We start from the raw sequence: 26,430 nt of genomic DNA on the forward strand, positions 1-26,430 counted from the left end.
AAAATCTATGTGTTGTATTTGTAATATAGAGGATGTGAATATTGGTATCAATTAAAATGATACTTATTACAATACAACACCTTTCAAAAAGTGTAAATTGTCTCAAATGTGCTGTTGCTGTGTACAACAATAAATTGAAATGTGTTTCAATATATTCATCAGTCATGTCACGAAAGTTCGAGCTACAAGCTGTCGGGACAAGTGTCTTGAGTGAGTTCCTATCCAATTGAATTGGATAGGAACAGTCGTTATGGATTAGGACTTTTGGGATTCTATGGATGCAATAAATAATATAACTGAAACTAATAATTCAGTGAGTTTTAGGTTCAGTAACAACAACTCATCGAAAGCCCAAAAGTTTACAATTGAAATTCCATGTGGTGCTTACGAAATAGAAGAGATCAATGCCGTCATACAGAAACATATCATGTTCAGATTGTTTCATGATAAAAAACCAAATGATATCGTTGCAGATGATATTTTCTATCTACACGCCAATAATAATACATTTAAATGTGAAATGCGATCCAAATATGAAATTGATCTGACACATCCAAATTCTATAGCAGAAATGATGGGGTTCGCTCATGGCATATTTCCACCAAATCAGATACATGAATCCTCATTACCAATAAACATTACAACTGTGAGACTTATCCGCTTAGATTGCAATATAATATCTGGTTCATACATAAATGGTGAAGAATCCCACATTCTATTCTCATTAGATATTGATGTTGAACCTGGATACAATCTTACTAAAGAACCGCACAGTATTATATATATGCATGTCAGTCCAGAAGGTCGTCAATTGATTTACAACATTACAGTGCGTATTTTGGATGAAAAAAATAACCTTATCGATTTTGGAAGTGAAGAAGAGATTTTCATTATTTTGGAATTGAAGAAAATCGAATAACTATTGTTATGGGTTTCATTTACAATAGACAAAATCGTATTGAACATTCCCAAACTAAAACGAGCTGCACTATCAAAAAGAAAAGTGTGCATAAAAAGAAGCTCATTTCACATATGTATGCTAAACAGTTAGCACATAACGCTCTGTCTGTGAGTGATCTTAAATTTTTGAAATCGATTGGATTAAAAGTGAGAAAATAACAATGGTGCTCGAAACAAACAGTGAAAAGTTGAATATATTCGATGAACCAGTGCTCGATCATTCTCTCATAAGATTACATGAGCACACATATAAGCCCTACGGATCACCGCTATTCAGGAATTCGGATGAAATTAGAATTGCAATCAATAATCAAGATGTTATACTAGATATTGCCGAGAGCTTCATTTACATAGAAGGTAAATTCACCCCGAAAGATGTAGCGAAAACATGCTATCTCTCGAATAATGCAATTGCATTTCTCCTTGATGAAATTCGTTACGAAATGGGTGGTGAACAAGTAGCTGTTGTTAGAAAACCTGGGATAACATCTACAATGAAAACCATGATATCATTTGGACAATCACATGCTAACACATTATTGACATCTGGCTGGTGACTTTCACAATTGAAACAAGATATCTTGGATACAAACAGTCATGTTTTTAGTGGGAAACTACCACTGAAATATTTGATGGGTTTTGCTGAAGATTACAACAAAAGTATCTTGAATGCTGAACAGGAATTGATTTTGATTATCGCCCGATCATTCAAAAACTCATATATAGGTGAGGTTGATGCTGATTTGGAAATAAATAAAATCGAATGGAAAATAAGACACATTGTACCAGATGATGAACACAAGCTCAAACTTTTGAGTAGAATAAACAAAAGCGGTCTGAATGCCAAAATCAAGTTGGCTTATCGCATGTGGGACCTCTATGAACTACCATCATTACGTGGGACTTCTTCAGACATATGGGCCATCAACACAACTAACGCTCTGGAAACTCCTCGTTTTGTCATCATCGCATTCCAAAGTACTACCACATCTGAAGATAGAACACAGGATATTACAAAATTTACAACTGCTGATATCAATAGTATTCGAGTATACTTGAATTCTGAAGTTTATCCATATGAGCGTTGGAATTTGAATTTCGATAAAAAACTTGATGCTCCTGCTTATTATGCTTTTGAGAGTTTCCAACGAAGTTATTATGATAAAGATATGAGTGAACCTCTGATGGACATTGGACAATTTAGAGAGAATCCACTATTCGTCATCGATTGTTCCCATCAACCGAATGCAACAAAATCATCAACTATTGATATAAAGATTGAGTTTGAGACGAGGAAGACCAAGTTTCCAGACAACACTAAAGTATATGCATTAATTTTGCATGGTACAGATTTAACATACAATGCACTGGATGGTTCAGTTCACAGCAGATATTGACACTCTTTAAATTATTTTTCCACTCTATCATGTACTGTTTTATGATTTTTTTTTCATTTGTAACTGACTTATATCATGTATTGTAATTTTTTTCCTAATATATATTATATTTATTGTTTTGTTATAATTTTCTATTGTATATAATAGGATTTGAATAAATAAAACATGAAAATAATACAAAGTTTTTTTATTTGACATTATTTATGATTTACAGGAACATACAGACTATCTAAAATAACTTGTTCCTCATAGTCATCATTTTCGCGACCATCTTCAATTTCCTCTCGATTTTCATCATTCAATTCAAAGTGATGAATAATCCATTCTGGCAAGTATGGTTGGAGGCTATACAGGAATCTTCTTAGGTTCAGTTCAATCATAACCTCACAAAGTTGCCACAGTTCCATTTCATTATCCAAAAATTTGTTACAAACTTCTGGCACCACTCCGATAGTTCTCAACATCACGAAGACATAATTTAATTTGTTTTTCATCATAGCATACACTCATATCATAAACGCTTACACGTTCGGCTCCATAACCCAACACCTTCAATTTAGATGACAAAAGTTGAACCGATGATTTAAGATCTACAACATCGATCCAATCTTGACTTGCATACTGCATCCACATCTTTGAATTGTGGAACTGAAATCGAATAAAAAAAACAATGAGCAACCTCCAACTTGTTTCCATGATATAATACTCACATTCCCATTTTACTTGTAGTTACAAAGTGAGTCTATTCAACTAAGTTAGTAATGTTTATATTTCCATATAATTATCATCTAATATATGAATATTATTAAAACAAAAAGAAATTCACTATAATTACTATTATTATTCAATCATATTGAATTTGACTAGAGTTCACGTTTTCATACCAACAAAACTTTGTGGGCTATGACCTAAAGAAATAATAATTACAATTATTATTCAATCATATTGAATTTGACTAGAGATTGCGTTTTCATGCCAGCAAAACTTTGTGGGCTTTGTCCTAATTACGTCATCGTATATTTACCACCCGATGAATTGATACAAGTTATATTATCATCACTGAATTGCAACGAAATACGTTTTGGTAGCCATGTTTTGAATAATTTATCATTGCTCACATCTTGCAAAGTTAATAAAATTGATTTACCAAATCGTGTAGAATAAGTTGACATATTTTTAATTATGTACACTTCATCAATTGGCAATGATGATAAGGCCTTTTGCTCTAGTATTTCAACCTCCTATACAATCAAATTATTAATTTTATTCAAATCTACTTTTGAAACGGACATGATGAAAATTTTTATGAAAATATAAACAATTTCCTACAGACAAATACACTCACCGTCTTCCTTCTATTACGAACTGAATAACACTACCAATTGGTAACTGCTGCAGATATATTCGTCTACTGATTTCATAGTGTGCCAGGCATTTCTTTTATATTAAACAGTGCGAGTCACCCCCACCATAAAATCGTGAAAGGTTCACATTGCTAGTTGCTACCCACTAGAGAAGCCTGACGTCACAGCCAAGCCCACCTCCCAACCGGATGCGATAACAGATCGATACGAAGAGGCAGTCGTCGTTGCGCTCTCGTAGAGAGTAGACGTTAGGCAGACAGTCCTCGGCCATCGATAGCGGGGCTAGAGCGATGCGTTGCGTCACAACCTTCATCGCTTCGGGAGAGGTGAGGGCAGACCGATGAATACGCATTACTCAGCCACACGCCGTGAAGTGAACATCTTGCTCTCTTACCGTTGGACGGAAGATGCTGTGACGTCACACCACTACTAACTTGGTGGGCTCACACCGATGGAACATTCATTACTTGAAGGATCTTCGAAGTATGCAGACGTATGTTTGTACATAGACAAGCACATGATGAAACCCTGTACCGTGCATTCTCTCACACACACACACACACCAATCAAATGTAATTACGTCACTATGTCACACACACACACCCAAAAATCTCATATGAAAAAAAAATTCTGAACGATCCCTGCATCAGACCCTTCAAGATCACATCGCCTTGATGTTACTAAACAACAAAAAAAGCAATTAATACGTCATAGTGGTGGGGGAAGGCCCAGAACCGGCTGTAATCTGCTACTGTCCTTCTTATGGATTTTGGGTAGTCGATACAAGGGAGGGGGCTTACTATTGTGCTGTGTTAGCGATGATCTCTCCTTGTCTGAAAAATGGACTTGGATGTTTTTTCAAAATCTGGTACAACTTCCTTTCAAATGATGCAGTAGTGTCCCATACGATCTTCGTGTATTGTCCCTTCTGAAGAACCTCTTCGATCTTCTGATCATAGAGAACAATATCCATCACCACAGTAGCGTTTCCTTTGTCTGCAGGTAGGATCTTGATGATGTTGTCTCTACGTAAGCCGTTCTGAGCTCTACGTTCTTCATTGCTGATGTTACGATGTCTAGAATTAATGTTTTCGGTGCAGTTCCACTGAGTTACTCACTATATACGAATATGTTGATGAGATTATCAATGTCAGTTTTTTATTCATACAATCAGAAGACATATTGATTTCGACCATTTCAAAAAAAATGCGAGTAGATGAACAAGGCGGATTCTGGACCACTTCAAGGTCGTGCGTCGCTGGTAAGTATTTCAGAGAGAAACTTCAGTGAGTGGAAGAGAGAAACGTGTGCCGTCATCGACGCAGGATGGAACGAGTATCGTAGCGATTCAAGCGTGGAACTCGGTTCCCTCAGTACTCCGCCTTACCTATCGACCCCTCTTGAGACTCCGCATCACCGCTCAGGCCTCCTTGTCACGTGTTCCTAATTAAAAAAGGTTTATAGTTATGAGATTCGAACCTGGATCGTCCGCGTGGTAGACATTGTCCTAAGCCTCTGCACCAAAGATATTGAAAGTAACTGCGAATGTTGGGTATTTACAGCGTTAGTTTTGTCGGGGCCGAAATTGACTCATTTTATATACTTGACCGCATTTTTTTGATTTCCTTAGAAAATTAGGAAAGTTGTAATCGTCATTATCATGTTGAAGATAGGAAAATATACTTAGATTTGGGAAATAATTAATATTTCATATATAGATGTGTACAGCCACGAGGCTGTACACAACGTGCGATCCCTCAATGTGTACAAGGTATCTCAAAATACATCATTTAAAACAAATATGGCGTCGAAGTGTACAGGGTGCGTCAAAATATATCATTTAAGGAAAAAAAACATGTCGGTTTAACAGAAGTCTAGCGTTCCAACATGTCGAAAGTCTCGGCACTAAAGGTGTCGAGGAGTTACGTATTGTGGAGTTAACATTCGAAAATGGAGAAAGCGAAGTATTCGAGTTTTACAAACGTGTCGACCGTTTGCGTGCCAGCATTTTGCGTGCGACCGTTTTGCGTGCATTTTCGACCGTTTTCCGTGCGTTAACGATCGTTTGCGTGCGTTTTTGAACGTTTTCCGTGCGTTTTCTACCGTTTTTCGTGCGTTTTCGACCGTTTTCCGTGCGTTTATTCGTTATCGTTTCATCGTTATTGTCGTAACGGTTTTTCGTGTTTCAATATGACAGTCATTTATCATTTAACGCGTTCCGCTAATCAAGTAAGCATCATCAGGAAATGAATAAAGTCCATGCTTTGTCATATGAAAATTCATTTTGCGAATTTCCAGACTCTTGAACGGAACCTTGTGGAACACTCAACCTAACTTCTATTACAGAGTAGTGTCGGTCAGCTAATCAGAATGGAGAAATCAAATATCTCTCGATTGATTTTGCTAGATGAAATTTAACTGGGGAATGAGGGTCGAATAATAATAATAATAGTGATAAAACATTAAAACCTTGAAAGTGACGTAGTTAGCGTGGGAGGTGGTGGCTTGTGTGAGGATTTGTGGAAATTAATGAGATATTACAAAAAATAATAGCGCAACTGTCAGAAGGGCACTAAGTTGTATATTCACTAATAATGATCGAATCGTCGCGTACAGCATGTCAAATGAAAGGATAAGAAATGTAGATTTCATCGACAAAAAAAAAGCAAAGATGACGCAACATGTCAGAAAGGCACTAAGCCAAATCTTCGTTAATGATAGTTGAATTTCAACGTGCAGCACATCAAATGGAAGGGAAACGACTACAGAGTGTACCGACAGAGAAAAAAACGAAGATGGCGTAACGAATATAATATCCAACTCATAATATGAAATAGCATAGTTAGAATTGCTAATTCAATAAAAATCATTGAACAAACTTGGAATTAAAAAATGTTGGGGTATGAACAACTATAAGTTTATTCCAATTGCAGAAGCTTGATTCAAAACGCAGAATTTATTGACAAAGAAAATGAAAAAATCATTGTATACTGAAACATAGAATATATTTGGATTCCTTAGGGTCAGAAGGTTTCAAATCTATCAAAAAACGGCCACTTCCGGTTTTCACTTCCGGTCGTTCGATTTCGATGATTTCGATATCAATGGATTCGATTACATGCCATGAAACATGATTAATCATTTTTCGAAGTCAAAAGGGCCTTATAACCTATTTTCATTATACTAGCAGCAACAGACCGATGTGGGTACTCATTTCAAATGATTTCATTTGTAGATTATGAAAAATATAATATTCAACGTCTAATGTGAAATAGCAAACGAAGAATTGCACATTCAAAGAAAATCATTGAACATACTTGAAATCAAAAGTTGTTGGGTCATGAACAACTACGAGTGTAATCCAATTGCAGAAGATTGATTCAAAAAGCAGAAATTGTTGACAAAAAAATGAAAAAAATCATCGTATACTGAAACATATGGTATTTTTGGATTCCTTCCATGTCACTTCCGGTTTTCACTCCCGGGTACTTCCGGTTTTCACTTCCGATCGTCCGATTCCGACGATTTTGACATCAATGGATTCGTTTAGATGTCAAAACATATAGTTGATCATTTTACGAAGTCAAAAGGACCTCATAACCTATTTTAGCTATACCAGTCGCAACAGGTCGTTGTGGGTACTCATTTCAAATGATTTCATTTGTAGACTATAAAAAATATAATATCGAGCGCCTGATGTGAAACAGCACAGGAAGAATGTCAAGGAAAATCATAGAAAAAACTTCGGATCGTCACGTACAGCATGTCAAAGGAAAGAATAAGAATTTTAGAATTTATCGACAAAGAAAAAAATATGGTGCAACATGTCAGAAGGGCACTAACCCACATCTTCATTAATGATAGCTGAGTCTCAACGTGCAGCACATCAAATGAAAGGAAAAAAAAATGCAGAATTTATCGACAGAGAAAAAACAAAGATGGCGCAGTATGTCAGGACACCGAGCCATATCTCCGTTAATAATAGTTGGATCTCAACGTGCAGCACATCAAATGAAAGGGAAACGAATGTAGAATCCATCGACAGAGAAAAAAAAACAAGACGATGCCAAGAAGGCACAAAGTTGTATCTTCACTAATAATAGTCGCATCATCACATGTAGCACTTCAAAAAAAAGGGAAAAAAACAGAATTCATATGTTTGTTGCGCTATTCATATCCAAGGTGACATGGATCAATGTCAACGCTGAATTGGCATCTAACAAAGACTCTTTGGTTTTTTTTGTTTTATATCAGAATATGTCATCACTAATTTTTATATTCATATCCAAGATGACTTCGATCACTGCCAATGCTGAATCTGCATCCGGAGATACATAGTTCTCAAAGCAACGAAACAAAGGCTCTTTATTTGATTTTGAAATATGTCATCACTTATTTTACTATAAATATACGTTTTGGATGGTGAAATGAGTTAGTTGCATCCGTTGAAAGTGATACCAGTGACAAGTGCACCGATTCTACTTGAAAGTAAGTGCTTTTAAGTTTGACATTTAATTTCCAAAATTTTTCTTGATATATATGTTGGATGATTTCAATCAAATGTTTTTCATGTCGTGGTTTGTTTGAGATAGTATTCGCATATATTGTGAATCAAAACAAACTTTTTTTTTATTTTTCCCAGATGGATTTACGAAAATTGAATGCGAGTTCGATCGTGAAGAGGAAGCCAAGTATCATAGTAGCAGAGTTGCCTGTGGAGATGCCGCAGAGGATATTCACAGCCACAATTGTGAAAAGTAAATTTAGTAAGGCGGTCTTGTTGGATTTGGGATATAAAGTATCATTTCTACTCTACCGAGTGACGAAGGCGTATCGCCCTCACTTAGAAGAATTTTCATCAGGAAAATACGCTATCGTCTTCAAAGGGTTGATAGATATTGATAAACCGAATCGTGTTGTTTTATTTGAAATTGAACGAAATTAAGGTTAGTACTGTTTCCAATTTTTTCTCCGTTCAATAGGCAGAAAGTGTTTTGGTTGGAAACAATATTTTTTGTTCGGCTCAAAAATTCTCATTCATAGATATGATCCGCATAAAGTAGTGTTTTCGTACAATATTTTTTCTTCGTTTAGTACGTGCAGAATATGTGTTTTAAATTCGTTATTTTGAATGAAACTTGATTTTTTTATTTTCCATTATAAGTGTAGCAATCACTTCATGAAAGACATTACCCTCTCTGTTGACAAAAGTATTCTTTAGTGTATGTTTGTATTGAAAAATCGAATTTATTTCAGAATAATACATCAACATGTACAGTATCAGTCAGAGTCATCTCAACAACAACAACAGTCAAAACCGTCATAGCAACCTTTCCAGAACGAGTTCCAAATCTCACCAGTTTCCATTTTTTTCAGTCTATAGTTGCACATTATGAGGCTGGAATTCGTCGATATTCAGGTATTTATTGGACAGACTGCGTCTATTCAATATATACACATCCGTAGTGAATTTGGAAGACTTTGAAGATTCATGGTGGTGTTCCAAAATTAGAGAAAAACACGCCGTTCTGTATGGATCATTCCAAAGGAAATTCGTTCAGCTGCAGTCTCAATAACGTTGATATTTTATATAAATGGCTTTATAATATACTATCAAAATGAAGAAAATGCATATCACACACAGTCATGGCTTCGACTGAGAAGATGGTGCTATCAGCTGAGCTCAATAAATTGAAGAAAAGTGAGATTATTGATCTAGTTATATCTTAAGATATACCTGACAGTGCTTCAGAAAATTTGATTTTGAAAAATTTTCTCAGTGACTTTTCCCGTAGTGCCGAATTAGTGGAAAATCCCAGATTTGTCAACGGTGAAATAGCTAACTGTCCTGAATCTCAATGCCTATTTACCTCTAGAAAACGTCAGCAACTTGATCGTGAGTTAATACTTCTCGAGAAATTATGTGATCAAATGACAAAAAGATTACGAGATCAAGAAGAAATGATATTTCTCCTAAAACAACAGATAGCCAATTCTAACCAACAAACCGTTACTCCGTCTCGGTCTGGTAAAAAATTATCCAAGACGAGTATTTCTACTGAACAAAAAATTTACGCTCCGAAATCTGATATGAATTGTCTCTCTACCAATAAAACAAATGGCACCAGAAATGTAAATGGCAATGACCGGAATCCTCCATCAGCTGTTAATAGACTAGTGAACAATGATATAATATTACTCCCTGGATCAAGCCGTAGAACGAACCATAAAATACAGGGCGTCCCCAGTGACAATGATTTGGAATGGTTGTACGTTGGAAAAATCAAAGGTATCATTGATATTGATGTAATGCAGTCATTCATCAGTGAGTCGTTCCCTAATCAAGATATTAAGTGCTTCAGGTTGAATACCAAGGGAAAAAACAGTTCTTTCAAACTTGGCGTCTCAAAGTCCCTGAAACAGCTAATCCTGAAGAGTGATTTATGGCCTGAAAATGTGTTAATTAAGGAATTTGTGTTTTTTCCGTGACGACTCTGAAAGCGTTATATCTCGTGAAGTGTCTCATGATCACTGTTCTAACTCAGAAAATCTTGTGATATTTCATCTTAATATTCGTAGTATTAGACAAAGAATCGACAAACTCGACTTTCTATTGCAATCACTCGATTATCCTGACGTAGTATGTTTAACAGAGACCTGGTGCAGTGATCATGAAATTAATTCAGAAAATCTGGATTCTCATATCCTCACTGATTATTTTTGTAGAAACGACAAAGATGGTGGTGGAGTTGCCATATTCGTTAAATCTTATGACAACTACAAAATATCTCGCTTAAATATTGATAAAGTTCAAGATATCTTCGAATATGCTGCTACTGAAATAACTACTTACAATTCTAAATTTCTCATCAGCTGTCATTATAGACCTTCGTTTTCTGACAGTACAATGTTCCTATCAAAAATGGATAAATTTTCTGATTTATTTCTTGGGGACAAATATCAATCAATGGCATTCATCTGTGGTGACTTCAATTTCAACTTTCACCTAAATTCAATGACAGAAACGCAAAGTACCTTCGCAATCTTCTCGCTTCATATGGATGTATTTTTGACTACACGAGAATACAGGAAAGCAGTATGTCTACAGTTGTTAATATTTTCTCGTCCATCTCTTGCCAAATTCCCCCTATTTGTCATTCATCCTGATTTTTCTAACCATGCCCTACAAATTATTAAACCTTCAATTAAATCCTGCTCTATCGATGAGCCCTACTACACTCTCAAACGAGCGTTTAATGACCAAAACATTTATTATTTCAAAACCTTACTGTCATGTGAATCTTGGGACTTCGTATATCTCAACAACATTGAGTTTGACACTAAATTTTCCAAATTCTACTCCTTATTCCTCAATCTATTTAGCAAAGCATTTCCGCCTGTTTTACGTAAAATCAGCAACACCCACCTTCCTAAAGGCAAACCCTGGATTACCAAGGAAATCATCAATGAAGGTATACTTCTTCGTGATGTTTTCAATCTGAACAGAACTCAATGTGATGAACTCGTTATTGAGCAGTACAAAATTATGATGAAGAATCATAGAAAAAAATGACCATTCAAAAAAAAATAGTATTTCAGTAACAAATTCCTTGAAGCTGATAACAAATCTAAAGTTGCCTGGAATATAATTAATCAGAATACAACATCCAATAATATGAGCAATTATTTTCCGAATTATTCTGAAACTGATGATGGAACTCGGGTTCATGGTGGTCCTGTTATTCCTCAAGTCTTTAATGATTATTTCATTGACTCTGTAAATTCTCTAATCAATGATTCTGAACCTGCTAGTGAACATCATCACGATATAAAAACAAACCCTTTTTTTCTTCATCCTTTAGACGAAACTGAACTTCTTGATATCATCAAGTCCATATCGTCTAAGAACTCTAGTGGCATTGATGAATTACCAGGTAGAGTATTGTTGTATATTGCTGAACTAATCATTGAACCACTTACATACCTACTTAATCTCTCTTTCCTTAAGGGTTCATTTCCCTCGTCTCTTGAACATGCTATTGTTGTTCCTGTTCACAAGAAAAATGATAAGCACTTGATCACCAACTACAGAGGTATCATTGCTGTCTTCATTTTCAAAAATTTTCGAAAAATCCTATCTCATCAGACTTGTATCCTTCTGTAAAAAGTATAACCTACTCGCAAAGAGCCAATATGGATTCCAATCTGGTTTATCCACCCAAGATGCTACTCTTTCTCTGGTCAATCATGTTTTATCCAAATTTGAAAATGGCGAAAAATCGCTCAGTATTCTATTTGATTTGTCACGTGCATTTGATACCATCAACCATCAACTTCTCCTCGATAAACTTTATGATACTGGAATTCGCGGCCAAAGTCTAAAATGGATTAAGACTTATCTGACTGGCAGATCACAATCTGTTAAGGTTAGGCTCAAATCCTGAATATATCATTCTGAAAATCGTAACATATTAACAGGTGTTCCCCAAGGTAGTGCCCCGGGTCCTACTCTCTTTCTTTTATTCGTCAACGACATCTCTAATTTCAATCAACAACATTGTACTGTACAGTTTGCTGATGATACGTCCTTCTTATTGAGTTCTTCTTCTTGTGAAGGGTTATCTGACCAGGCTGATATTGCAGTTGCTAATATGCTTAATTACTGCGCCAGAAACGGCCTCGTACTAAATAGCAATGAATCTAATACAATTGTTTTCTCGCTTAGAGAAATTGACTGCAGTATATTAGTTAGAGCTAATACTAAATCTATTGTGCAGAAAAAATCAGTCAATTTCTTAGGGTTGAACATTGACTCCCAATTATCCTGGAATGATCATATTGACTCTATTTCTATAAAATTATCCAAGCATTGTTTCGTCATTTGGAATCTCAGAAATTCTGTCCCTATAAATATTTTATTAAGTTACTACTATGCCTATGTTCACTCAAGTCTAAATTATTGGTTAGTCTGCTACGGTAACAGCAGCAAATTGAATGATCTGTTGATTACTCAAAAAAAGATACTAAAATATATGGTACAAAAAATATGGTGATTATTGTAAGCAGTTATTAACTGAGTTACAAATTTTAACTGTGATATCCATGTATATTTTGAATTGTGTCACTTACATTAAGAATCATTACCATGAGTTTCAGCAAAGGGATACTATCCGCATAGCTGCTGGTTATACTCTGATTATAATCTGATAGTTCCTGTACACAAATTAACATCTGTATCAAACGAACCTCATGTTATGTTATAAAAATATTCAATAAACTTCCAACATTCATTAAGAAAATTTCAAATCCCATTCATTTCAAAAATAGCGTTAAAAATATTCTCTACAAAAATGCCTTTTATTCACTTGATGAATATTTTCAAACTGATCTGGCTGACATCACGATTGTTTGCTTGTCAATATTCTACTGTTTATAGTATGTATTTTTTTAATTGTTTTTTTTATATAATTATCTCCTAAATCTACTATTGATTTATTTTTTTTTATGTATGTTCCATATTTTATCACTTGATATTTTTCAACTCCAATCTTTACTGTGTAGGTATAAGACGATTTCCATGCTTGTAAAAAAGTCTCAGGAAAAATAAAGTATTGTATTGTATCTTTTTTTGAAAATGAAAACTTATCTTATACTGGGAAAGTTGTCAAAAATATGCAGTAACGAAAAATGATATACCATAGTTCATGATATACCATAGTTCATGATATACCAGAGTTTATAGTGTATAAATATCATATTGAAAGATACAAGGTAGGCAAAAACAGGACATTTTAGAAATAAAGAAAATAAGTTTGTCTGTCATTTTAAATTCTGATTCGTTGGGTCGTTATAACAAAAAGTGGCATTTTATATCTTGAATTTTATTCAGGGCATTATTATAGATGATTGACAGTTGACATTAAATTTCAATTATGTTATTTGGAAATTCATTTCGTATTGTAGTTTTTTCGAAATTCCCATTCGAAATAGCATCCTTCGATATAGATACCGGACGAGTCTATTATGTGTAGATAACCTGAGTTTCATTTGTTATTAGTGTTGAGTTCTGAGTTCTTGGACATATGAACATAACAAAGTAACGATACAGACAAATATGAAAAATCGTCATAAAATAATTCAAATCCATTCAAGTGAATACATGAATTGAAAGATGTTTTAACCTCAACTTCGATATTCTGAAACAAAAACACACAGTATTCACAATTCCATCTTTCGTTATTCCAAGTTCATAGTCAACAAAATTGATACGATTATAATTTATATATATATATATATATATATATATATATATATATATATATATATATATATATATATATATATATATATATATATATATATATATATATATATATATATATATATACATATGAATATAATGATAAGTACTACAGAGTGGAATGATGATACTTTCACACAAGTTTTGACTGGTATGGACTAGTGCTCCTCATCATCACAAACAATGATGATGGTATCATCATCTGAATCATCTGTATCTGATGATATACTGATGATGTCGTCCTCATATTCATCTGAATCAGATGATATACTAATTATATCATCCACATGATCGTATAGCTCGTTATCCTCTCGATCGTCTAACTCTAAAACTACTTCCTCTTGCATACGTTCTTCTACGCGTTCTGGGAAATTATCAGGAAGATCATAGATGCGTTGCAGGAATTCTACGAAGCTTGTATTGGAATGAGTAAGTGTTAAATCTATTTCATGTACCTGGATGGGTCCTGTACTTGATATAGAATACTCTGGTACACTCATCGGTTCGGTAGTGGAATCAGCACTCGACATTGTGAAAGAATGATGTAGAACTAGGATTGATGCTATATTTATATCAAAAAAACTGGAGGGGTGAAGTGTAAATGTAAAACAATTTAGTGTTTGGAATTCGAAAGCAACAAGAATGACAATCTTCATGGAACTCTGAGTGATAATTAAGAGAAAAACTAATAAGGGAGAGGGAAAAGACACTGCCCTAACCACGGAGTGTCTCGTGTACACCAACCAAAAAAAAGTGTGTACTCCGAGGAAAGAAAGGATTAAGGGTGGGAGAGAGAGAGAAAGAGAGAAACAAGGAAACGATTACAAGTCGTCATCAGAATTCAATATTTCCCAATTGTGCATGCGAGCTCGACTTTCTAACCAAATTTCAGCAGCTACTGAATCAGGAGCCATATTAGGGTCTGGATACTCCAAGTCTGACTCCCTTTCCCTACCATCAGTTCTTGTAACATGAAGCACTTGAATTCGGGAATCGAAGTTCTCCAACGTTGAAGGACATCTATGTGGTTCTGTTGTGGAATCGACGTCCATGTCCATTACCACATCCGAATCATTGTCGTTGTCTTCGAAGTTGGAATCTCTAGGTATCGACTCGAGTTCCAACTGGGGTCCGGTTGTGGATCCAGGTTCCTGAGTTGTCGACATGCTGGCGATAACTACTCAACTGAATATTAGATTGAGGAACTCCTACATTTATACTATTCAAATATAGGTGAGGATAGGTGGGGGCTATGCAGTGTTGTAAAACTAATAAGGAAAAGGGAGAGGGAGAGACACTGCCCCAACCTCGCAGTGTCTTGTGTACACCAACCAACAGTATGTGTACTCCTAGGAAAGGATTAGGGATTGATTAGGGGGTTGATTAGGGGTACCGGTTGTGGATCCAGGTTCCTGAGTTGTCGACATGCTGGCGATAACTACTCAACTGAATATTAGATTGAGGAACTCCTACATTTATACTATTCAAATATAGGTGAGGATAGGTGGGGGCTATGCAGTGTTGTAAAACTAATAAGGAAAAGGGAGAGGGAGAGACACTGCCCCAACCTCGCAGTGTCTTGTGTACACCAACCAACAGTATGTGTACTCCTAGGAAAGGATTAGGGATTGATTAGGGGGTTGATTAGGGGTACCGGAATTACTCTATTAGGATAGGAGATGGTGGAGGACTATCCTCAATGAGGATAGGCGGGCGCGTAGGGCACCGAAAAGAGACGGTAAGTCTCTTTTCGGTGCCCCGAGCGGTTCATGGTGGGCGGGCAGTGGGGCAGGCAGGAGAGGTGGTGGGGGAGGGGAAAACGCGCGCGGTATGCATTCACCATGTTCCCTAACCTATCGTAATGTTTCTCTAACCTTACCTAACCTAATGTTTCTCCAGGACTAACCTAACCTACCCTAATCTAACCTAACCTACCCTAATCTAACCTAACCTAATTCGCGCGCGGAATGCATTCACCATGCCCGTCCAATTAATACGTCATCTGTTGGTTTTGGTTCTATTATTCTAACATTTAGATTAATGTCCAGTCCTGGATATCCCAGTCCATCTGATGACCTGCCTTTATGTTTTTTCTCCAAAACTTCAACTCTCTGTTCCAGTACATCATATTTTTTCATTGTAGTCGCTGTTATGTTACACATAGCATCATATTTTCTCATTGTAGACGCTGTTATGTCAGACATTTTTATCTTTACATCACTTGTAAGTTTGTCAAATTTACGAGTGAAAGTTATCCGAGACTCTGCAATTTTATCATCGAATGCTTGACGTGCATCGCGAGCAATATTACCTATTGTGGACTGTATTGCAGCTTGTAGGGCTAGAAGTAGGACCTCCTTTGCTTCATTTATTTCCCCCTCAAGATATGATACAGTTATAGAATCACACTTGTCAATTGGTTCGCTTGTATTTTTCAATATTTTTCTTTGCATGTCATAATGACCATCTTTTGTTAATTTGAATCCATTGCCGAGTAGACCTTGGATGACATTACCACCCCATTTTCTTTTTCTGACAAATTTATCAATTGTTTTAGACATTGTGCACCTACGATGATTCTTTTCAAACTGATATTCCTTTCATTTACATTATACTATATATATATTGCAGTGATTGATTAGGAAAAAAGAAATAATACAAATAAAATTTTAATCATTTTATATTCATTACAGTAATACATATACATACATACATAATACATTGATATCACATTACTTCTGTCATATATTATTAATTATAAATGGTTACATAAACATCAATATTGAATTTTCCGGTTTTGAAGATATTGAATGATATTTCAATCATTGACCTCCGCAGATAATAAATTAATCAATTGATGCAATGGAGTCTACTGAGATTGTGATTGTTGAATTATATTGGTTATCCAACGAATGTTATCATTTGGATCGTTTTGATAAAATTCAATATCATTATGACCCCAAGGAAGAGTGTGGGTAGTATTCGGAATGATAAATCGTTTATCGTCATGGTATGATAATGCAACTTTATTCTTCAATTCAGTGTACATATCATGCAACACGCTTCTAAACGAATTCATCTTTCTAAATATCATACCACCATGTTCAACGATTTTTTGATAATCTTCACATGTCAATTCATTCTTTATACCTGATCGTTTAACCCCTTTGGCTTTTTTAAATTCACCATCAACGGATTTCACGTAATACGCTTTTGCACCTGTACCATAAAAGCTCATGATTGGATCATGTTACTGGAATATTGAATTGGTTAACTATACTGTAATTGGATGTATCAAACCTACTTATGTTACTTTTCATGAATTCATAAAAATTTTCTGTATTTACTTTCAAAATGTGTGAGAAACATTTTCACCAAAGTGTTGTTTGATGCATCCATAGAAAAAGTCGTACATGACTGTTTTTGATAATTCTAATATAGAAAATCCCAAATATAATGGTTTATCATAATGAACTTTAACTTTACCCAATTGAATGGCAACGAAATTTTCTGTGAAAATTGAACAATTTTTGAAATATGGTCTGGATATGAGAGTGCTGGCACCTATATTTTTCTTTATATTTTCCCAATGTGTAACGAGTCTAACATCAATTCTGTTATCTACATTCTCCATTGTCTTTCCATATACCGCATTATTCATTAGTTTATAGAAATCTTTAACAGATTTGTTGTTAGACCTATTACGCATTTCAGTATTGAGATCTATATAGGGTTTCATCCAACGTGATTGTTTGAATTTCAATACTCTATGTGTATTCATTACAATCAAACCATTTTTGACAGCTTGCTGTAGATTTCTATAATGAACAATATATTTTCTTTTATCATTCAAATTTGGAATTAATTTGGGAATTTTCGATTGTGTACGAGGTGGTATTATTTTTCAACTAAAAATTGAAGATCAGAATGTTCATCATGCAACTCTTGTGGATAATGAATGTCCACTTCAAACACATACCCATACGGACTATCAGAACTCACATTCATCACATCAAGGTTAAGAATTTCATTAGGTGTCAACCATGTAAATTCACTTGTTGGTAGAGGTTGTGACATGCTATGACCGTATAGATTCGTTGCATCTAAATATGTAATGAATGTGGAAGGTTCATTGGGATTATAATTTGGTAAAAATTTATTATTTGCTATATGTTTCCTCTCACTACACTGACTAATTCCACCTCGTATACCTTTTTGAAAAAAGTGAATCATATCAATGTCAGTTAGTAATTCCAATTCAATATTCGTATACTTCCACATAGCATCCCAAGATAATCTAGGTGCAGTGTAATAATGTGCTGGATCTAAATTATAAATCTCCAAACTTGTGGTGCGAAAGTTTTCAAAAATATCACATAATAGCAATACATCCGACTTCAAAAACAAATCAGAGTATTCACCCAAATTCTGACACTCGAATAAATTCCACACATTTCTAGTCCTATCATAATCATTTTCTGATATGTGTTCACAAATGAGTTTGTCATAAAACTGATTTTTTGTTGGGAGTGATGGATAATTCAATTTGTCAATGTCATCAACGAAGCTATATGGAAATACACCTTTCTGCCTCATCAAATTGAATTTCTCAATTTGTGGGAAATGTTTATGCATCTCCAAACATTGATCAGAGGTCAAGTTAGCACCCAACTTCTCCAACGAATTAGTCATAAATTTATAACTATCAATAAATCTCATTTTGAGATATTTCTTCTTAACCTTACCATCTTTATCGATATATGTGTGTGTGAAGAGATGCTTAGTGAAAGATATGTATTTCTCTTTTGTTTGTGGGATGACATCAACTTTCTCTTTATTCCTATACAATTCTTTTATGAATAAATGGCAATTATAGCCGCTTAAATTGTGGAAAATAATAGGTACAAAGTTAGGGATTTTGAAATTCAAATTACATTAGGAATGAGCGGCATGTGATCTTTTCTTTCCTGTAACATGACAATGATCTGTAACTTTGACTTCACCATCAATAAATGGTTTATTACATATACCACAAGTTCCGGCTGCAGCAAATTGTTCCTCTTCTTCGAGGGTTTGTGCATCCATTGGTATAGGGTATCTGAGATGATTTTCATATATCTTTTTCAAATCATCTTCAATGCCACTCACAAATTTCTGAGCTGCATCTACACCCCTATATGTAACAAATTTTGACAAATCATCCTTATATGAACATTTTATCAGATAAGCAAATGAATATGGAGCATTTTTGAATGTTTTAATCGTGTATGAACTTTCTGGATTTGGCTCATTCACGTGAATCGGTTCAAGTACTGATTCAAAATCAGCATATACTACAAATGGTACCCTCATTTGTCTCTCAAAAATTTCAAACATTAATTTATTTTCCGCAACCATCCGACCATATTTATTGATCTTAATTTTTTACTAATTTTGTACTAACGAGATTACAATCATTCATCTTATGACATAAAAGCAATCTCTCGCTGGAAAAATATATCAAACATTCATCACAAAAATATTTTTTGTGATCATGAGCTGATAGTTGACTAGAAACTAATCTTGAAAGATCTTTGATCCAACAATAGTGACTATTGCCAGAGTCATTAGTTATAAGTAACAAATTGACATGTCTCCGGAGTCTTCTCTGTGAGTATCGCAATGGACTAATCACATCATACAAATTTACTCTCTAAACCGTAAACATTAATTGAAATATCATTCCTATCTTCAAATCTTTCAATACTCTTATTATTAACTTTAACCGGAAAATCCATACCTGTGACATTTAAAACATTGGAAAAATGTGGATATGACGGGACTTCGGACACTCTACCATTTGCAGGATATAATGCTGATGTTATAGCCCAAGAAAAACAGTGTTGATTTTCGTTACGAACATTCACGACAGCTTTCCTCCATTCAATGCATTCAGGCAGCTTCACATATGAACGTCCTCCAAGTGGACTGTATTTATTAATATTGACGTCGAGAAATAGTATTTTTTCACAAGTCCAACCTAAATTACAAAAAAATAAATATTACTACTCAATCTCGTTGGAATTTACAAAAAAAATAATACCTGAGTCACGTTCCTGGAATTCAGTCGTTTGAGCCACAATTACATCACGGAATCCATCAAAAACAGCATTCAAATCTGAAGATTGGTCCACTATTTTATTTTGGGAATTAAATGACTTCGTGTCCCTCGAATCTTGAGTCTGAAGAATATAATTCCCAAAAACTTCCATATTCACCTTGATGCTTTTATGGATCCTGATGGCCGATTCCAGTAATTCAATGACCTTCTGCCTAATCTCATTGAAAAATGACATGCAGTCAGTGGATACAATCGAAGTCTCAACCCTGTACGTAGCAATGCGGCAATTGAATGCATTCGTTATAATTTGAACACTTTCAGACAATTGAACACATGCATTATTTTTATGACTCATGGTTCTTCGGTGAGAGTTCACTTGCGTCATAGGAATTGTCACATTACAGCAATTGCAAGTATACATTGGTGTTGCATTGTCCACTCTCATCCGTTTCACAGCAGGCCCTCTTTGGCAACTCTGGAGCTGATGCCGACGAAGATTATCACTACGAGTGAAAGATTTACCACAGTCACAGGAATACATTTTATATAATAGTTCTCACTAACTCACTTGTTGTAAACTGACATAACCAACACTCGTCCGCTTCTTAAATACACTCTGATAGGGCCCGTCAAGACGTCATAGCCAACCCCACTTCTCAACTACATGCGCCAAGATTACCTCCCAACTGAATGCGATAACAGATGTCGATACGAACAGGCAGTGGTCGTTGCGCTCTCGTAGAGGGTAGACGTTAGGCAGACGGTCCTCGGCTGCCGTGGTGTCACCATTTCTAGAGCGATGCGTTACGTCACAGGGGCAGACCGATGAATACGCATTACTCAGCCACACGTCGTGGAGTGAACATCTTGCTCTCTTACCGTTGGACGGATGATGCTGTGACGTTACACCACTACTAACTTGGTGGGCTCACACCGATGAAACATTCATTACTTGAAGGATCTTCGAAGTAAGCAGACGTATGTTTGTACATAGACAAGCACATGATGAAACCCTGTACCGTGCATTCTCACACACACACACAAAACAATCAAATGTAATTACGTCACTATGTCACACACACACACACACCCAAAAATGTCATATGAAAAAAAAATTCTGAACGATCCCTGCATCAGACCCTTCAAGGTCACATCGCCTTGATGTTACTAAACAACAAAAAAAGCAATTAATACGTCATAGTGGTGGGGGGAGGCCCAGAACCGGCTGTAATCTGCTACTAAGGACGTTTCGCTCAGACCGATCATCAGCTCCAGAGATTCGGCTACACAAAACTATTCTAGATTTTTACTCCACATAATACAACCATTACAAGGAAAAACATCGTCTTTTGTGAAGAATTCAAGGCATTTTGTCGAACTACTAGGGGCAATTGAAGTCACACATGAAGATCAACTAATCAGTTTCGACGTGGAAAGCCTTTATACCAACGTTCCGGTCGAAAAAGCACTCCAAATCATACAGAGGAAGCTATCCGAAGACGAGGACCTGAAAGAAAGAACGAATATTTACCTATAGAAGTAATTATGGAATCACTAGGACGCAACTGTTATTTCCAACTGAAGGACGAATTCTTTACACAATATGAGGGACTGCCAATGGGATCGGCACTTTCACTAGTCATAGCCAACATATATATGGAGTGGTTTGAAACTACGGCTATTGAAGAAGCCCACAAGAAACCTCGTGCCTGATACGTTGATGACACCTTCATAATATGGAACCATGGGAATACTGAACTAGACGCCTTCCTGAAACACATCAACAGCGTAAGACCTTCCACCACTTTCACAATGGAGAAGGAAGCCCACAACAAATTGTCATTCTTAGACGTATTGGTGAAGAGGACCGACACTAAGTGGAAAACATTTGTATACCGAAAACCCACTCACACGGAACAGTATCTGAACCACAAATACAACGACCATCAATCGACTAAAAAAAGGAATCATCAAAACTCTATTAGACCCTGCATTCGGACTTTGTAACATGAAGGAAGGTCTCGAGAAGGAACTAGACATCATCAAAAATAATCTTCAACGAAATGGCGACTTCAAAGCAATGGTGGAACAGACTTTGGCTAAAAGACAGCAGGAGCCCCGAAAGGAAGAGAAGCCGTCACAGCCAGTGCTTGCACTTCCCTACAGGAGAGGATTATCGGAAAATATACGAAAAATTGGATCCAAGTACAACATCAGAACCTGCTTCAGATCCGGAAACACTATCCGTAGTAGCCTCACAAAAACCAGGCCACCAAACGAGAACTGCGATTCCAAGAATTGCATTTACCGGATACCCTGTGAGTGCGGAAAATCCTATATCGGTGAAACTAAGAGGCCGAGCACAAGAAACACACACAGCGAGGAGAAACCAGCAAATCAGGAATAGCAGAATATGTTTGGACCCATCCACAAAACATCGAATGGTTTCAAGCTGAGATCATACGCAAAGAGGAACATTGGTTTAGGAGGAAATTCAAAGAAGCCGCATACATGTTATCCAACAATGTATTCAGCCAAGCTAACGTAGAGATACACAACATATGGAAACCCATAATCAAGCGAAAAATGGCCAACTCCCGCCAAACGGTCATCTCCCACTAAAACCAGTGAAGCGGAAAAAGGAAAGCAGAGATAAGTGAAAGTACTCAAATGACCTATAAATAGTCAGCTCAAGGAGAAATCGGTCCAGTCATCACCCGAAGACGATTGTGGATACTAACAATCGAAACGTCGTGAATTAACTTGGCTTGAATAATTTTTTTTTCGTTTTATTTATTTTTTGTTCAATTTGCTTCATTTTTTCTTGTATTTTATTTCACTATTATTTCATTTCAGGTTTTTTGCTTAATATAATTGTTTTTTCGAGTATTCATTTTTATTCTTCTTTTTTAATTGTTAATTCTTTTTTAGTTATTTCAGGGATTTCAAATCATTTTATATAATATCAGACAATGGAAGTCCGAACTAATGAAATTCATTATGAAACATTGTTGATCACCTTCAAATACACCAAAAACAATAATAATAATAATAATGAAAATCGTATCAATAACTCTCTTTTTAGAGTTAACGATAAACAAGCTCATTGAAAATGACATTTATGTGAATGTATGATATTTGTCATACAAAAAAATCCTATACGTTTCACTTCTTTTCATTAATGTATATTTATGATGCACTGTTTGGAACCTTTGGTGTAGTAATGAATATTACTAGTTTCTTCCCAACATTAAATCGTTATTTTTAACACCTCCACACGTGTTTCAATCACTAAGTGATCATTTTCCTCGGTATGGCCTACAGAGACGGTTAATTGATTTTGGACCCAGACATCACATTAAATTATTGAATCCTATGATACAACAAAAAAGTCTCGGAAATTTTTTTTGGTATTAGCACAAATATTCTGAAATATATTCAAAACTAAAATAAATTGTGAGTATAAAAAGAAAATGACCAATGAAAAGATATTTTTTAATACCACAAAACTTATTTCAAAAATATCACAAAAACGCCACATTACATTAGCTTTTTCAGTTCTACATTTTCATATTTTTTTAACACATTTTATCGAAAACCTAAATAGCTTTATATCAGTCGGGCATCTCAATAGAGACTATAGGTAGAACAGGTTTGAAAAGATCATCCCTTTGGAACAGTTCCTCAATATTATCGATTTGTTGCTCCATCTCAACTCCATTTGTACGTCTCTCGCTATAGTAAGCAATGTTGGCATATTCTTGTAATAGTGGACAAGCCCCTAATACAAAGGAACAGAAATCTTTGCGCATTCCAAACCACCCTTAAAAAATAAAAGAGACAAGTATTAATATTTCAATTTTTATAACATGAAACCATAGAAAAAACAAAAAATTTAAGAATTATTCAACATCAACATGTGACTGATATTACTCGAAAAAACGTTTACATGACTGTTCAGAAAAGGATCATTTAGAATATCATAAAAATACCAAATTTTCACTTACATTTATTTCCACCTTTGGCACTGAATGACATCAGAATTAAAGTTATGAAAGAAATGAAAAGAGGACTAACCACAGCTGTATATGATATCCTTATATCATCGTCTAGTTTGTCAGCTAATAATACCTGAAAAACAAAAAAAAGAAAATCAGATTGACATAAAAGAAGTAAAAGTATAACCACATTCCACCGCATTCAAAATCATGGAATGAACGCCTATTTCGAAAACTCATTTTTTTTAAAAAAAATGTTTCATTCATCCGTTATTTCATTCAACTTACTTGAAATATAAGAATTGGAATCACTAAGAATGTATAACCTAGGGCTGAATAGAAACTGCTTCTTCTTTGTTGGGCATTAACTTCAGGAGTGCGTAATAAAATGGCAGCAAATATTATTGTATACAAAACTCCTACCTAAAAAGCATACATAGTTATGTAAAGATCATATTTATTGATAAACAGAACTGATTTTCATTATCAAAATAAAATTCATACCAATATATACAGGCCGTTTTTTTAGCTGATCCCACTATTGCTATGTCAGAAACGGTAAGACATTGGATAAAAGTTCCCTATTTTGAGAAACTAGAATAATTATTTTCATTTTTCTTTAACCTGTATTGTAATACATAGCTGAATTTGTTATTACAGTGCTTACAAAAATTGATGAGAAAAAGCTAGAGGTTCATATTTGAAAAAATAGAGTTGATAATGAAAGCTAATAAACAAAACGTCGCATTGCAAATTGGTTTATATAAGATTATAATAAATATGAAACAGCATTGAAAGTTGCTCGGTTTTTTTCGAATAGTATTTGAAATAGAGGCGATAGAGCCAAATTAACAATTAGACAATTCTAGTTTTTGGCAAATATTTCAAAAATAACCACTGATATTCACGATCTGGAAAGAGATTATTCTATTTTTTGGGAAAGAAAGTTTTTGGCTTTCTACTACTCCATCTGATACAAAAAAAAATGGATTTTTTTTTTCTTTCCCAAAAAATAATCACTCCTAAAAATATAACCCTTTCAAATCAGATTATTCTAGTTCCTTAAAATAGGAAACTTTTGTCCAATTTAACCGACCTTGTAGGTCTTACTATTTCCGAGACTGCAATAGTAGGATCAGCTTGACACTGGTAAGTCATAAAAAAGCACACATTTTGGCATACTTATAGCAGAAAATCAGCATCCTACCATAGAAAACCATTTTCAGATAGTCTGATTCTAATCAGGGGTAGTGATTTCCTCTCTAATTGCCAGACCTCACTGATAAGCTCCTAAGAGTAAGAGATGAGGACAAAAAATAATAATCAAACATAAAACTTATATTGGGTATTCATAGGTAGAGTCTGCAGCTCACTCAAGTGGTTACCAAATATTGTCCATAATTGTCCATATAATTTTAGGCAAATCAAAAAATGTAATTTGACCTAGGAATAAACAAAAACTTGTGAATCAGAAAGTGTCAATAACTTAGCTATCAGTAAGAGTACTGTGATAGCGAAACATGTGATATCTTTTTGAAAATAAAAGTTTGTGGAGATCAAATCGTAAGGTGTAGTTTATGAAATTACTATAGATCTTCATCAAGTAACGGCCGAATCAATCAGAAAAAAACATTAAGTTATAGCTTGAGTAATTACAGTAACGACATAAAAAATTGAAAATTCTTTGATCAACACCATTGCACTAATCAAAATTTGGGCGAGGAGTATTAATTTGAAACAATGATGTCAGATTATTATTCAACTTGTAATACTTTGATATAACGTTTGTTTGAAGGTAGTGGACAATGTAGTATTTACAAAGTTTCTATTTACTCAATCAAATCAAATAAAAAAGTACTTTATTGTCGAATAAAGAAATTTTTATTAACAAAGCAAAAATAAATCAGACAATTTACAGTAAATTAATTGAACTAAAATGGAACAATACAAGGTATAACGCTTACATGTAGGCAGGACATAAAATTCTACAAAGCAGTTGAAAAATTATTTATATGTATAGATAGAATATATCAGTCGATTTAACCTCAAAGGTTCAGGCTCAAAATCTGTCTTCAAGATATTCTTCCAAGCTATAATATGCTTTCGTAAGTAAAAGTTTTTTCATACGTTTTCGAAATGTTTTTGAGTCTGTAATACTTATTATTTCAAATGGTTGATGATTAAATATCTTCAGACTCTCAAATATTATGAAATTTTGGGTTAATGTTGAAGTTGGTTTTGGCAGAGGTATGTTGGCATGGACTGTGAGTATTCTTCTCTTAATGAACAGTTGTCTACAGTACCCATGATG

The 26,430-nt window shown here is 34.9% G+C and overlaps 1 protein-coding gene and 1 long non-coding RNA gene across 4 annotated transcripts in view; both read right to left on the minus strand.

Moving 5' to 3' along the window:
- The window catches only part of LOC141480592 (uncharacterized), a 415,328-nt gene that overhangs the window by 129,029 nt on the left and 259,869 nt on the right, over positions 1-26,430 (minus strand). The window lies entirely within an intron of this gene.
- Positions 23,603-26,430, minus strand: part of LOC111517053 (transmembrane protein 185B) — a 57,886-nt gene continuing 55,058 nt past the window's right edge. For all 3 annotated transcript variants that reach the window (XM_074170783.1, XM_074170782.1, XM_074170781.1), the window contains 3 exons: positions 24,408-24,542; positions 24,129-24,252; positions 23,603-23,944 (listed from right to left, as the gene is read on the minus strand). In XM_074170783.1, coding sequence (XP_074026884.1) covers positions 23,736-23,944; positions 24,129-24,252; positions 24,408-24,542 — 468 coding nt within the window. In that variant the 3' untranslated portion in view covers positions 23,603-23,735. The remainder of the gene's footprint in view (positions 23,945-24,128; positions 24,253-24,407; positions 24,543-26,430) is intronic.

This window comes from Leptinotarsa decemlineata, unplaced genomic scaffold (assembly GCF_025532065.1).
Source record: "Leptinotarsa decemlineata unplaced genomic scaffold, Ldec_3_MD MMD2_P_RNA_scaffold_9, whole genome shotgun sequence".
Lineage (NCBI taxonomy): Eukaryota > Metazoa > Arthropoda > Insecta > Coleoptera > Chrysomelidae > Leptinotarsa > Leptinotarsa decemlineata.